Source organism: Haliotis cracherodii, unplaced genomic scaffold (assembly GCF_022045235.1).
Source record: "Haliotis cracherodii isolate W230 unplaced genomic scaffold, xgHalCrac1.p SCAF_1, whole genome shotgun sequence".
Lineage (NCBI taxonomy): Eukaryota > Metazoa > Mollusca > Gastropoda > Lepetellida > Haliotidae > Haliotis > Haliotis cracherodii.
Window position 1 is genome coordinate 53,674,970 of NW_027266264.1, and position 16,987 is coordinate 53,691,956.

Here is a 16,987-nt window from a genome sequence, read left to right on the forward strand (position 1 = left end):
AAATTATTGCGAGACAACACCAATTCTTTCTGAGTGGCTGCATAAACATCAATCATGAACATCACATCTTTCCACACAGGGTTAATGTACCGGTAATGACATACAAGGATCCTCACTCGATCTAATTCAAATACATTCAGCCTTAATATCAAGGGCACTCAATTAACCAACGCTCTAATTATATAAGACGTTTCATCCATCTGAGTGTGTTGAATCCAAAGCCAGTCTTGATTGTAGATTGTCTTTAGTCGACGATGTCGAGAATAACAACGGCGCTGATGCTTAGAAACATCTCTGTTTGAGTTCAGCTGAAACACATAATTAATCATTTATACATACAATTATTCATATAAACATACAATTACCAATATAATATCTAAATATCCATTTGAACATATACCCATCCATATAATTTATTATCCATGTAAAATATAAACTGCCGTCCAAAAATAATAGTATTTGATAGTGGCTAAAAATGAAACAAACAGGATATGGTTATTCGATTGTGATGCATTTCATACAGGTGTCATAGTGGCGTTTTGGACCTTACGTTTGCAGTGTTTCGGAGACTTGTTGCAGTAACGTTTTGATAATTCATGTAACATTTTGGTCAAATCCAATTTTCAAATGCCCGGCTATTTATGTTTATCCATATAATGTGTACATCTTATAACGGTTTACCAAGCATAAAAGCGAAACATATTAATGTCATTGAGTGCTTTTATACTATTCAACCCTTTCATCCGTAGAATTCACAAGGACATGAACCAGAACGGGGGTTAGAGCAAAGCATATTTTGCAAATTATGTTGGAAGTAAGTATTCACATGAGGTATGTTTTAGTGAGTGAGTGAGTTACGTCACATTGGCAATATTTCAGCCATATCGAAGTATGTTTTAACAGGACTGTACGATGCATATTCTGAGTCGAAATATTCTAAAAAATTGTAAACTATCAAGTATAGAGACAAACCATTGCTGCAACAACACTATTTTGTGTAGCACCTTTCCTGTTGTTCGTCTTCTAGTTCTCCCAAAGGATTTGAAACAGGAGCCTCACGAGTGATCAGAGATGTGCAATCATTATGCCTACTACTAACGCATCCTTGTTCGTATGAGACATGCTACATACAAGGAAACGTACTTTATCGAATATTGTAGTTTAAACCATTAAACACAAACTAATTTCATTCGGCTAAAGCACGTTGGTATTTTTTATCAAAAGATAATTATTGGACTTATACATCTTATAAATTGCAGAAAAACAACCATCGCCTGCCGGAGACCCTGAGACCTAAAGATTATAGTAATCTCAATTCTCACGTGTTAAAATGCGAGACACTAAAAGCGCCTGCAGTATGCTTTAGTGACGCTTGTTCCGTGAATTAAGTTATTGATTAGTCCTGTTCTTCGTCATTGGGTTCTCCCAGTGGATTTAACACGGGAGACACGTGTAGGTTGAGCCAAGGGATCCTGAAGGCCTTGTTAAACCCTATGCACTCTTTCACTCAACTGTCTGGTTCATGAGAGGTTCTTGGCTGGTATACCACCTGCTTGGATTTTGAATATAGGATGGAAAACTGCCAGGCAAAAGAAAGTATAAAATTGACAATCGGCTTTGAGTAAAGCATTACAAACGTTATCAAAATGTTACAGGGTTGAATACAGTTGCAGAAACACTTCAAAAGTAAGGTGAAAACAATGATACTGGTATCGAATACATCACCATCGAATAACTATTTCTCGTTTGTTTCATGTTTTGCCACCTTGAAACATGATGTATACTTTCTTTTGCCCGACACTTTATATCTGTGATTTACAGCAGAGTCTAATCATGTCATGGTTTCGACATGTTCATAAATATACACATGGCATTACAGCAAGTAATAGTGCACTGAAATGAAGTCGAAAGATGACGAAGGAAAAAAGGATTGCCCTTAACTGAATTAAATGCCAACTTATAATGCCGACATATGATCGAAGCGATTACAGTTTTACGCCGCGTTTGAATTGTATTTCATTAACAAATGTATAGCGTGTCAGAATTATATGTGGAAGGGCTGGTTAAAATCAGTATCTATCTTTTGTTATTTCATGTTAATGTCACATGTTGTACTTTTCTGTATACGCTTGTGGTTGTATGAGAACAAACATCTGAATCTGAATCTGAATCAGCAAAGCGAAAGATAAGGTAAGTCGTAAGCATTGACAACTTTAACGAGAGCAAGAGCATAAGTAAAGAAAATGATTGAGTGAATATTATTTTATGCCGCTTTTATCAACTATTCCAGCAAATTCAAGGCGGGGGACACCTTAAATGATCTCCACACATTTTATCAATGTAGGGAATCGAACTCGGTTCTTCAGCGTCACGAGCGAACGCTTTAAACACAAGGTTATCCCACCGCCCCAGAGTAGCAAATTGGTACGTTTTACGCTGATTTGAGCAATATTTCATTACCACCACGACATATCAGTTTAATGTGAGACTAACGCTATTCTCGGCGCTATGACTCGGTACTATCCACTTTGGTGAAACCCAGTTTCAAGGATTGTAATAAGAAAATCTGAGGTTTGCATCCACCAGCACATCCTGACCCACCTAAGGGCCACAACTCTACGACGCCTGGGAAAATCACGTTGAGACAACCCTTGAGTAGGATTATGTGGATAACCTCGGAGTACACAGTGTGGCTTATCAACTAGTTCCTATCTGAATCGCTGGACAGTCATCTGTCATAAACGGATGCGCTTGCATACTGAGTGGGGAATATGAGTGACAAGACGGGGCATAGTTCGCCCGGAAGGTTATCAATAACCAGCTGATGACAGAGAAGTCATTATAGACGGATATATGTAGTCTGTGTACAAAACACGAGAGTACCAGTCAGGCAGCTAATCATGTAGGAGTGCAAAACAAGTCACATTCTTAGATGAATTTCTGTCTTGCGACAACAGGATCATTTTCTCAGCATGATTCGCGGGTTAAAATCAGGACAGTTTTGAAACATACTCCGAATCGCTTCACAGTTACATGGTGATATATTGATCCAAAACGAAATCAATATTTAGGTTTCAGCACCTTAACTATGGGAACTGACTACACAGATACAGGGCCCCTAATATAATTATTAAAACGTTCTTACCACTACAGATGTCTATGCTGGAGTATAGAGAAGGTACGAAATACCTCTATGTCTGGTCTTGGAGGGTCAAGATTTGGTTTTGAAAAATCGATACAATTTTATTATTTATTTTTCACAAACATCACGCCATATAAAATGTATTTTATTCCCAGAACCAATGTACAGTTCTAAGATGTATCAACAATATCACACTGAATAATCAGTATGAACGATAACTGAGACTGCTAGTTATCCACTGCGTCTCTGTGCAGGATCCAGCCCTTTAAGAACCACAGGAGGAAGCAAGGTTTAGGAACTGAATCGGGTTTAACCTCGGACGGTAAATGAATAATTTGAGAAAAAATAATTATTGGTGATAAATCTCAAGCTCGAGGACGTCAATAGAATTAAAGAAGGATCGTGACTAACTCTTTTAACCTAAATATCCTTAAACCTATTGATTCAGATTAAATTACTTTCACTGAAACTGGTCGATTCGAGAGGATCTTCTCCTATGAGAGTCGTCGTGCCTCCCAAGCTTGCTAACAAAGTATGGTTCGTAGAAGATTGGACGATACAACAATTACAGAGAAGATGGTGTCTCTGGAATATCGATGAAAGACTTGAGCTCATCGCAACAGGAACTGACACTCAAGATCAATGCAACCTGTTGAATGACTGCATTCATAAGTCGACTTGTCAATTGCTCTCTGACAAACCGTCAACCCGGATCGTAAAGCGTTAATGTGTTCATATGAACAGAAAAGGCTGACCTTGATGAGTGTATCAAGTATTTTTTAGTGCCTGTCTATGATAAACTGTCGGGCAAAGGAAAACATACACCATGTTTGATGGTGGTTAACAATGAAACAAACAAGAAATGGTTACTCGACGATGATGTACATACATCATATCAACGAGTATCTCGTCTCAAAGGACAACATGGGGGTCGCAATTTCAAATTCAACTTTCAAGTGTATACTTTATTTGCCCAGAAGTTGATATCAATCTGACTACCCTCAACCCTAAATAGATTATTCTAATAAATAGAAAGCTGAAATGTGTTTTAAAGATTTAATAATTGAAATATAATGTGTTTTTTTAATTTTCAATTAGTTTGTTTTTTACACCCAATGGAATCGGGTTCGGTGGATAATCGAGACTGGTTATGCTCTGGCATTGATCATGAAGTTTCATATTTGAAACAAGAATGTAAACTTGATTTGAAAAATTGTGATATATTGTTTTTGTTCTATTTAGCAGGTTTTAATGCCCCTGTAACCAGTTTTGAAAATTGATGTTGACGCTAACTACTTCATGTTCGTTCAGAATGTTCCTTGTCATATTACGCATACAGTGAATTGATCCCTATCTCTACATAAATAAGGAAAGTATTTGATGTCATTGACATTACACTAAAAAGCTTGAAGGATCAATCACCTGGTCGTAATCTTACACATATCCAACAAAAATATTATGTATAAGTATAACTCCATTCCATAGAGGGGTATGCTCCAAACGCCGGACAGTATTACTTTGTCAACGGACCGATGTACATTTAGATGGAATTGAATTAGTTTCAGGGTTAAGGCTCATATATACAGCCGAAAGTTTTTGTATTTTGTTTTCGTTCTTCCGGGTACCCAGGTATAGATGGATGAACTGATACAGATATTTAAATTCTCCTGCCTAAAGATTTAAAAGCTCGTCATACGACTCTTGCATATATGTTGTTTGATCCGGCTTACAACGTTAAGGCCTCAGGAGAGCTTGCACCGGGTTTTATGGTGGACATGTGAGGACATTTCCAAAATGAAAACCGATGCAATTCCATACCTTGACTTACATGTTCCCGTGTTTGTTCAGGTGAGCACTTGACTAGCCTTTGCATGTGTCTGTGACGGGTGCAACCTGTGGGGCAGGATACGCTTTTCGCGATTTGATAGTTATCACTATTTGCTAATTATTCATACACACGAGAACATGCTTATTGAAATACTAGTAATCGGAATCGTACAGTGGACTTTGTCGCGTTTATTTCGGTGTGTGTAGGGTCGAGTCCATATAAACTGCCAGGAATAAAGTTCCCGAGTGCAGTCTCCAGTACACCTACCCCCAGTGCTGACCTCAGGGCCCCCGACAAACTGCACAAGCTCGTTACAGTTGCTACCACGTGACACCACCTGGTGTGTTTCTTGTCTCAGAGTTTCCAGATCAGTTTATTAAACGAATGACACTTTCTTTTTGTCCTGATAAAAGAAAGACATGGCGATTTCACACAAGAAGCGCATTTAAACTTCGCCCACCGATATTGATTTAACTATAAAATGGCAACAGGTTGACAGAGTTTAAATTCAGAACGGAGCTTTAGAGAATTTGTGTTTTAAACGTGTGGGTGAGAACATGTTGACCTTTCACTTTGTATCTCTCAAAATTATCCCTTGGACAAAGTTCTTCTCATTTTGGATAAATATATATTAAATGAATGAATGAATGAATGAATGAATGAATGTTTTTTTTCAAATACCTTATCATAAACAAACAGGACCCAACAAGGACTCGCTTAGTAATCCATGTACACAATCGAGGTTGTAGCATACAAACGTTTGGCAGTGTTTATCAATATATCGGTGTATCAAAGTATCAATGAACCAGTGTATCAGTGTATCAGTGTTTAGATGTATCAGTGTATCAATGTATCAGGATCATAATTATACAATGTGTATACTTCTTAAGAGCATAGCATAGTTTTACTAGCTTTATGAGAATTTTTATGAGAACCAACTGTCGGACTGACTATGTAATACCGTTTCAATAGCTGATAAACGTGATGGAATCGGCATTCTGTAACCATAAAAACCAATATCATTATCCCTCGACGCCACAACAGTGATTCTCACAAGTTTTACCCTACACATTTATGCTTTTGAATATGTTCTTTGCAAGACAAAACATTATCTCTAGCTGCATCAGTCTATACATATATATATACATACACATATATATATATTCTGTATAATTGAGTGTAAGATCATTTGCATTCAATGTTTTCTTCTGTATCCTGATTATGCGATAGGTTTTTTTTAATGACTGTTGTTCAGAAATAGTTCCAAAACTTAATCGTTTGTTTGTGGATAATAGCAAAGCGTCAGTACTATTGTGTTAATAGTGTACATGAATAGATTGGTTGATGTTGCTCGGAAAATAAGGTAAAGGAAAAACTTATTTTTCCCAACACACCTATCAAGGTTATTTCTTTTTTTAACAAATGTGAGAGCATATAATTGTATAGGATTAAGATGTGGTCGCTCCATATCTGTAACTAATTATTTAAGAAAACAAGAAAAATGTATTTAATATCTACTTTGGATTACGTCAAAATAAATATGAATGTCTCCTGTTTCAATTCATCCCTAACATATGGTACGTTTAGGTAGGTCGTTTATGTCCATTCTTCGAAAAGCGGTAATGTGTAGTTTGTCAGAAAAAAAGCCTGATTTGAAATGAAGATATTGACTGTTTTTTTTTTAATAAAGAAACGCGACAAATTTACACAGGTGGCAACCTAAAATCATGTTAGGTTTGGGGTTGGTGATTATGGACGGCCTGGAAACCAGATGTGCCCTGTAACACAAAACGTAGCAGCTACACGATATGTGGTCAAAACTGTCAAAACTATGGACAAGGATATTGTCTTGATACGGGCTGTGACAATGTATCTTGTAGCTTCTATTTATAACGTTACATGACCATTTGGTGGAGAATGGATAAGTGTTTGGCGTGTGGTACAAAGGTTCGAACCATAGAGTGTGGGCAATCTATATGTGGGGTTTATTCCGAGTCAAACAAGATCCCAATAAGTATACTTTCATAGGAGCTTCAACAGGGATCGGGAAGCAAAGGGTCTCTGTTTGTACTTATTGTGCGTCGCCGTGGTGTTATGGGTCGTTGTTCTTGCTTTCAATCCCTGGTTTGCCTGATCCAGACTCGAATATTTACAATCCATCGTGATATAGCTTAAATATCGTTGATCTCTGAAGAAACAAAATGTGTCTCGAAAGCTGTTTCCCGACTGAAACGATACGTAACGAGGCATTTTGGCGACAGACATTTCCTTTTCTTTGAGGCAATAAATGGGCAGACATATGTCAGATTCCATATTTCACTATGTTCATGTATACTCTATTATAAACATATCATATGACATTTCACTTAAAACAAAGACAGTCTTGTCGCGGCAATACGTATGTTACACACATGGATATATAACATGCATTATGTTTTACTTTGATCAATAGTTATATTCGTATCCTTACACTGATCATTGTCACCAAGTTTTGTTTGAAGTAAAGAGCATGTTTTTATCTATTCACCGTCTGGGCTTTTGAGGCTGTTTTTAATACCTCAATTATTTAAACTTTTAGTAACTACCCATACTTGACAGATTTCAATTTAGACTTGATTTGACTAATTACTAGTTTACCATTGAATGCCACATTTGACTTAGATATTTGTTATCTTAAACTTTTATTGTATTTGTTAACTCACTCACTCACTCGATCACTCCCACACACTCGCCAACATACTCACGCATTCACTTGCTCACACACGCAAACACACGATCACGTTCGCATTCACTTACTCACTCATTTAGATAGTGCCCCATCACCCCTGTACTTGTCTCCCTGATTAAGCTGACGCCCACACTCGCTTTAGCTTCTGTCATGATAACGGACTTATTTTCTCACTGTTGTTTACTGTGGTGTGATGACTGTCATTAGTACAACTTTTTTTAATCCCTTGGAGTATTTTTTGTGCAAACTGTCAAAGTACCTGTCTTTGGGATTTATAGCATGTGGGTGTTATTGTACACTGCGTTTAACAGACAGGAATGGTTTAGACATACTGCATCAATATGGGGAATAAGGTGTGACGAGGGAACGATTGAACCGTTATAAGTGGTCTAAGAACTAATATCAGTCTTGAAATCGTACATGTTGTTTTTGGTTTATGCGATAGAATTACATGCCCCAGGATATATGTTAAAATTGTTATTTGGCTTGTAAGCTTAAAGGGGGATTATGCTCGGGGCAGTTGGCAATCCAAGCAAATTTGAGTCATTAAAGTCCGCTGAGACATATTTTATTATATAAACTGCAGGGCAAAGGAAGGTGGAAACTCAAAATTGGTGGTGGCTAAAACTGAAACAAATACGGAATGGTTATTCAATTATTCACACGGGTATCATTGTTGTGTTTTGTTTTCGGTGTTTCGGCATCTGTTTCAGCTTAGTAACTTCTTGATAGCTTTTGTGTTGTTTTGTGTGTAAAATCCAATTTTCAAAAGTATGCTTCCTTTTGCCCGGATCGGAGAGTCTATCATGGACCCCCACCCCCAATACCAACAAGAAAACTACAACCATACCTTGGTATAAGTCTTGACACACGCTGGCAGGTAGGTCACATCTTGTCATCTTAGGACTGAAGAGAAGTCCCCCTTGGTCCAGATTACACTGTCTGTAGGTGATGAAGGCATTGTTCTTACACTCGTAGAAATACTGAAGTCCTTTGTTGAGCGCTGGATATAAGCCATCGGTTTTACTGTTGCACGGTGGCGCGATGCCACAAGGGGGCGACGTACTACCAACATCATCACATATTTTGAGAGCTTCATTATAGACTAAGTTATTTTCACACTGAAATTTAGCGACAAAGAACCCTCTATCACACTGTATGTAACTATGACATGACGCGTCTGGAGAAGGATGGTAGCCATCTTCTAAACGTAGGCATGGGTTTGTTTTGTTCCCGCAGGGTTTGACAATGTCTCCAGATACGTCGCATATACGCTTCTCAGGGTTGAAAATTCCATTCGGGCACATGGATACACCAGCCAGTTTGTTTCTTGTACATTCTAGGTAGTGTGTGCATCTTCCAAAGGCGTCAAGAAAGAGTCCATCTTGTCTGTCCTTGCAGACATTGGGCATGTCAAGGTTGCCACAAGGGTAGGGGACATACTCCGAATCTTCACATCTCTTTGTTATTGGATTGAAAAGCTGTTCGGAGTCGCATCTGAAAAATCCCGTAAACATTTCTCCTTTGCAGGCGTAGTACACGTCGCATCTACCGTATTCGTCGGCGTAGACATTGTCTCTTCGTCCTTCGCAGCTGGGCCTCCATCCACCATGTTGTCGTGGGATGCTGTATGGAGTCTCGCATGCTCGGGTGAGCGGGGAGAAGACGGCACTCTTTTCACAAATGCCCTGGAACACAGTTCTCTCCTGGTAGCACTCCACGAAGAAAGGCTTCCATTCCAGTTCTGGCCATGCGTTCAGTCCATCGTCCTGGCCTAGGCAACTGGCATAACGTACCCAGCATGGAATGCAATGTGAGGTCTCATGACAATGATTGGCGCGGTAGTCACCTGAAACAGTAACGTCAAATCAAACCCATTTTAGGGTATTCATATTGATATTTCTCTCACATTTGTGAGTGTGGGTGTGATTTTCCCGAACACCCGGTGTCATCGCTGATTTTCAGTGATCCATTGATATCATTTTCACTGCTATTTTGCCTTTTACGCCCAATGGAATCTGTTTCAGAGGATGATCGAGAGTGTTTATTCTCTGGCGCTGACGTTTTGTATTTAAGCAACTTTTGCCCATATCCAAGCCATATCATAGCAGGAATAGCAAGAATGGATTTCACAATGTGTACTAATTTCGGGAATATAATTTGGGTATTCGAAGTGACAAGCCACTGCATCACTTCACTAATCCCCTTATAGACGAGTACAGAAATATGGAAATGACACATACATACACATGTTAAGTGACGAGTGAGCAAATCCTGTCATACCTGCCAAACCCACTAGCGTGGTGAAGGGTGAGATCACGTTACAGACATCCCTAGATATAGATATCTTCTACCAGCTGAACCAAGGAACTATTTTTGTCTCCGTAAACATGAGATGGATGTTTTCCAGACATTTGTATTTGATCAGATTTGTGAAAGGTGGTGCAAAAACACATGGACATCAGTTGCAGTGAAACTCAGTTTTCATTCCCTCGCTGCAGCCCTATGTAAAAAGGTCGCGGCAGACCTCTTATCTGTAATATCGGCATATATTCATTGTTCTCTATGAACACCTAAGTACGGGACCACGATTGGGGTAACTGTATTTGAAGTTTATTGTTTAGTAAACAACGTTTATAGCGAACACGCTTATGACGAACTGACGGATATAACGTACTGGTTTTGGTCCCAAGCATTTGCTTTATATATCCTGTATATATGCTTATAACGAATTACGGTTATTACGAACTACAATTTGTGGTCTCATTGGGTTCGTTATAACCGGAGTTTACTGTAGAGGAATTTACATGAACATAGCTTATAAGAAGTAAATAAAGATAATTTGATCTCAAATTAAAATTGAATAACGAACCGAAACGCCTACTGCTCAGAGAAAATCATCTGGGATTTTTTGTCAGAGACAGATAGTTTTGACTCAAACATTTTCTCTGTAAGTAGCCGAACAATTGTTTTGTCACAACACATTTTTTAGAAGATTGTTTTAAAACATAAACCTGGGGACAAAGCACCCCCACTTTTTTTCTGCTACACCTCTTATGTTCGATGTCAGGGTGTGGGGAATTAACTGTCTTCGATGTGAGTATTAAATAGGAGAGCTCGTGAGTGTTTCGACTTACATGGCGATTTTGGTTCTTCTCTCCCTCTACACTCAACATCTTCGAAGTCCTCACACTGCATGGTATCCGCTGAGAACAGCTGAGGATATGGACATTCCATGATAAAGCCGTTGTAGAAGGTCTCCATCACTGCATCTGGCGTCATGGAGCAGTTGAAGTACCAGGCACAGTTGTCCGGGTGGGGCTGGAGGGGTGCTCCTCTACGACACGACATGCCGTCAAGATCATCATCTGGAAAGGTAAAAATGGGTGAGTGAGTGAGTTGGGTTTAACCCTGATTTCTTTCTCTGAAATAACGGCATGTCAGTTTCATGCATTATGAAAGCCAATTATGAAATCCAACGAATTCGAGAATGGTGCTGACAGACCAAGGTTCATGGGATTGACCAGTGGATCCTGACAACTATGGAAAGCCACTCTGCAAAGCGAGTTGCGGCAAATTACATCATAAGGTTGGTTGGTTGGTTGGTTGTTTAACGCCGCACTCAGCAATATTACAGCTATATGACGGCGGTCTGTAAATAATTGAGTCTGGACCAGACAATCCAATGATTAATATCATGAGCATCAATCCACGCAATTGGGATTGATGACGTGCATCAACCAAGTCAGCGAGCCTGACCACCCGATCCCGTTAGTCGCCTCTTACGAAAAGCATGGTCGCCCTTTACGGCAAGCATGGGTTGCTGAAGGCCTATTCTACCCCGGAATCTTCACGGGTCTACATCACAAGGACGCCATATGTGAAAAAAGGAGAAAGGCAAACAGTTTGTCAGAATTAGAGAATATGAAAAGACGGGATAAAAATTTGAGTGCTTTGGCAGTTTGTTTTTTTGTCCTTTATCAGAACCTTCACATCGGACAGATTCACCATGCCATCCTATTACGGACATGAGCTCTAGACAGCGGGAGAATCCGTGCCAGTTGTTTGGATGAGGATTTTCGTTTAAGAGGGACTTATGTTTATAGCATGGGAGAATTATTACATCGTTTGTCATCCTTTGTCAAGAGCTACAACTTAAGCACCATTACATTTCCGTAATGCGCGAAATAGTATGTTTAGGTTATTCGATGCTGATTGGGGTAAATAAAAGGACGCAACCATAAACATCTAGTATATATTTATCATATAATGGGTAGGTTTCTCGGCAGGATAAAGCCAACGGATAAAAACGATATCCGTTGGGATCATATGCGGATAGAGATGCAAATATCAAAGGTCAAGTAGGGACTACTTTCAATGTTTATAAACAAACATGGCGTCGCCCTTGTCATTCGGCGATCGAGTTAGAATTAACCATAGGGAATCTGGATAAACTACAGAGATAATTGCTATCATTATCAAAGGAACAGTCTAATATACTGAAAATCAGTGTCTAAGTGTGACGTAGCGAAGGCATTTTATAAGTTTTGGCAACTTTGTAGAGATAATTTTGCGAGGGCACGAGGGATCAGTAGACATATCTGTGCTTGTAGACCTCTGCGGCTTGAAACCTTCTCCACAAATTAAAATAGTTGGATTTGGCCGAAATATGTTTGAATTGTTACCTTGTTTCGTTTTGTCGCTGTGTGTACATCTGACTACACTGCTTAACGTTATGACAGGACAGACCGACTGTCAACTGTCTGAACGTGGCCGTGACGTTTCATAGACTAGGGTTAGAGTAGCTTCCCTTTGACAAAGTGCAGCTACTCTAGCGGACAGACCGATGGATTGCCGCGAAATGCAAGTAAAAACAATTGTTGTTTTGCGTATATGTTGCTTCGCCACTGTATAAGAAACAGATTTCAGTATATATTATATACTATATTGGCTACTGTCACTATCCGACTGACACATCACTTACCCTGTGACGTAATAAATATCAATGCGCGCATTCCAGGAAAACTCGCAATGTTTCGGTAATGTTTATGAGAGAGGGAAAGCGATTTTAAAGCACAGAATTAAAGAATGACATTATATGATAAAGAGGTTATCACGCTTGTGTGTTTGGGGTTTGGTAAATATCCTGTATTAGGAATAAACACTATGTATTTAGCTCGCCAAGCCTCGCTAAATACAATGTTTATTCCTAATGCAGGATATTTACCATCCCCAAACACACTCGCGTGATAACCTCTATATATATGCAGCAAGATAATGTTAAGTAGTGTAGTCAATAGAATATGTCTAGCGAAATGCTAATATCTGGAATGTTCACCACATGGACCACTCTTGAGTGTTCTTTTATTGCCGAATAATCCATAGAATTCGATGAGGTACTTACCAATTTCATAAAACAATAAAAGCGACAAAACCCTTTCCAAATTCATACGATATCTCTGCTCAAAGCAGTTGTACACTGTACGATTCCGACTATATCATCAGCATGTGTTTATGAATCACTATCAAATAGTGATGATTCCATGTGTTCGCGAAAAGGTGAGCGTCTCCTTCTCACCGTTGGCACCCGTCACAAACACATCCAAAGGAAAATCAATTGTTCACTCGGAAAAAATCACGGGATCATATTATGGTACAAGTCAAAATAGGGAACTGCATCGTTCAACATTTTTGTCACTGATGCTTCAAATTTGAAATGTGATCCTGCAGGTTTGTCGGGTTGTGCAGGCGAAATCTGTGTATGCATGCCCTATCAGTGCTGATGGGACACACGATACAAGATCATGTGACAATTGTCAGACACATGATACAACAAAGAACCGAGCTATCAGCTACCAGCTGTCGCTTTTATTTTTGAATATCCATTGTATTGTGTTTGTAACATAATATGTTTCGGGGTGTAAACAAATGACTACATGTATATAAGTAATATTCATAAAGTTCATCGGCAATGACAAGGAATTGGCATCGCCATTTTTTGCGATCTTGGCAATATATACTGCCAGGCAAAAGACAGTATTCACCCATGTATGGTGGCTGAAAATGAAATAAACAAGAACTGGTTATTCGATGGTGATGTATTTGATACAAGTATCATGGTTTGGGTTTTATCTTACCTTAAGTTTACAGTGATCCAGCGACTGTTATTAGTCCGGTAACGTTACAATAACGTTTGTAAAATATCACATCCAACTTTCAAGTGTAGCTGTCAATTGTAAATCAATACAGGACTTGGACTATAGACATAAAGTCTACCGATCTAAACGTTAACATGTAAGATAACAAATCATAAAATGATCTTACATAGTTGAGTTTATTTAAAACGTACATTAACGGTGGTGATGAGAGATACCATTGATTTCCTCTTGCGGGCCGACCCATCATGGCAGGATATCTGGCATGTCCAGGGAACATTCACTTTTTAAACACAAACCTGGGACAATATGATTTGTATATTTTGTTTGTGTTTAGCAATTACCCGATACAGTGACGTGATTGTGTGTCTGTATGTCCAGTGCATAGAATTTTAATAGTCTTGTGATGATAATATGAAGTTTTGAGTTTGAAATGAGTTGACGATTTGCGTTCCCGTACGAGTGAGTCTATGACTATGATTACACACCGCTTTGTGCCAAATTCAAGCAATATTTCGACAGGCGAATGTCCTAGAAATGTGGGGAATCGAAACCGGACAGTCGGCGTGACAGACAAACGCTTAATCCAGTCGGCTAGCCTACCGGCCGCACCTGAAAGGAGTCTTTAGCATGCGACCTTTCATCCGTTAAACAGTTAAACGCAGTGGGTGCAAGAAATAATCACTTGCTCCAGGTTTCATTCCCTCAATTACGATGACAGGATCACGGCCCTGACGATCGTCATAAATCAGAGTATTGCAAGTCACTCAACGCGCTTTTCCGATGACCAAAGGCAATATCTATGGGATTACACTTCAAGGTTCCTAAGCCACCCACTGATTTCCTTTACAGTTGCCTTCACGGAAGTTAAAGTGGTACCTTCTATATTAAGGTTGAGAAATATCTAACATGAAAGGATGCATTTGATTATTATCTCCACTGGTAACAATCCCAATGGCTACAACTACTTCGCCAGATGATAGGGAAACTGGGGATACTTAACATTTGATAGGAGTTCAAAGATAATCCACATTTGATAGCAAATCAGAGATACTACTTTTTGACAGAATTTCAGATGTTCTCCACATTTGACAGAGATGTAGAGATACGTCATAGTTCATACGAATTCAGAGATACCGTGCAGTTGATAGGAATTCAGAGGTACTCTAAAGTTGATAGGGATGTTAAGATGCTCCACAATTAATAGGAGTGAGTGACTATGGTTTTACGCCGCTTTAAGCATTATCACGGCGGGGGACTCTAGAAATGGGCATTGAGCCCATATTGGGAATCGTATCTGGGTCTTCGACGTGACGAGAGAGCGCTTTAACCACTTAGCTACCAACGTCACGACACATGCACAAAGAAACAGGTCAGCAAGAAGGGGAGCAAAGTAAGTGTACATAGGGATATCTACTTCTTGCCTTAATGTCTTCTCCTCAAATTTCACATGGATGTTAAAGAGGTTGCATACAAAAAACAAAAAATTCAAGAAATTGGTAAATGTGGTATCATTTTGTAGGAAAATATGTCCTGAATCAAATTACGAAATGAAAAACCCAAGTCACAACGGCATTTTTTTAATAAGTGGCGCCATCTAGAGGCAACGGATGATAAAATCATTTTGCCAATAAAATGGTCATTTTAAAGTTTGATTATTAAATGAGTGTTTTTAAATAGACATAATACAGTATTGATATGACCCAAAACAGAAAAATGAAAATTCAGATCAAAACATTTTTAATTTCACACATCATTTGACTTTAAAAAAAGCACATTTTCCAAAAAAAAATGATTCATCAGGCAGAAAAGCATTTTACGAAACAAAGATATTTTTCAAACTGGCTTATTCCTAATGTTTTTATTCATTGTAAAATAAAATTATAAAATAAAAACAACAAGTTACCAGAGGACATTCAAATTATTTTCAATCAACACAGCATACCCCTAAAATAATGAATCAGGGGAGGTAACTCTTGCCCAAATTTACATTTCTATGAGTAAAGTACAATTAGCCGCGAGTCAAAGGGACGTAACCGCATTACAAATACTCGCCGTTACATGCGCGTCCGGTATGCGCATGAACAATGGTATCCAACGTATTTAACCACTAATCTACCAACGTCACGACATATGCACAAAGAAACAGGTCAGCAAGACGGGGAGCAACGTTAGTGTACATAGGTATATCTACTTCTTGCCTTAATGTCTTCTCCTCAAATTTCACATGGATGTTATCAATGAGGCTGTCCAGTATTTCACATAGTATGTGAGTGAGTGAGTGAGTATGGTTTTACGCCGCTTTTAGCAATATTCCAGCAATATCACGGCGGGGGACACCAGAAATGGGCTTCACGCATTGTACCCATGTCGGGAATCGAACCCGGGTCTTCGGCGTGACGAGCGAACGCTTTAACCACTAGGCTACCCGACCGCCCCTCACATAGTATGTTCTCACTAAACATTTACTTTCTTTTTTGATTCATTGAATCTGAAGATATTGATGTAACTTCATCTATGTCAACATCTATGGCTGTCACCAAGTTTAAAAACATATGCCCCATGGATCTTGGAATAACGTTTTCTACATAGGTATGTCGTGTGGGAGAGTGATGTACAAAGTTGAAAAATCAAGTGTTTTGATAGAAATGAACTTGGTTGTTCCTGAGTTTGCAAAACTTTAAGGGAATCCTTTAGAGGTTTTAAGAATCCACATAGTATTAATTCCACTTGTCTCAAATGCTTGTTGTGAATTTTAGAAAACCCTTCCTTGATTGTATTAAGGATCATTGTTAGTCTTTGAGACAGGGATTTGGTGGTACATTTTCGGGATCCAGCAATATCTCTCTTATGGAGCTTGGGCATCCAGTACAAAAGGGGAATCGACAGGTCTTCAGGATTTCGAGTCAGAAGTTGATTGTACTGATATATGGGTTTGGCAGATTTCTTCTAAGGGTAAATTACTGACCTAATATGTGACATTATTTGATATGTCAAAAATGCAAAGTTCTTTGATCAAACATTTAATTAAGTGATGCTTACATTTAATGGTTATGTAATCTGAGTCCTTATCAGAGGGTTCAACTGCAAACGTTTCGTGTAGGGCAGCCTGACTTTCTTTGAATGACAGCTGC

The 16,987-nt window shown here is 38.9% G+C and overlaps 1 protein-coding gene across 1 annotated transcript in view; it reads right to left on the reverse strand.

Annotated features, from left to right (window-relative positions):
* Positions 1-282: 282 nt before the first annotated feature.
* LOC139465631 (uncharacterized) overlaps positions 283-16,987 on the reverse strand; it is a 31,849-nt gene continuing 15,144 nt past the window's right edge. Inside the window, exons 2-4 of the mRNA XM_071247337.1 lie at positions 10,836-11,066; positions 8,549-9,547; positions 283-308 (exon numbers count right to left, since the gene is read on the reverse strand). Coding sequence (XP_071103438.1) covers positions 283-308; positions 8,549-9,547; positions 10,836-11,049 — 1,239 coding nt within the window. The 5' untranslated portion in view covers positions 11,050-11,066. The remainder of the gene's footprint in view (positions 309-8,548; positions 9,548-10,835; positions 11,067-16,987) is intronic.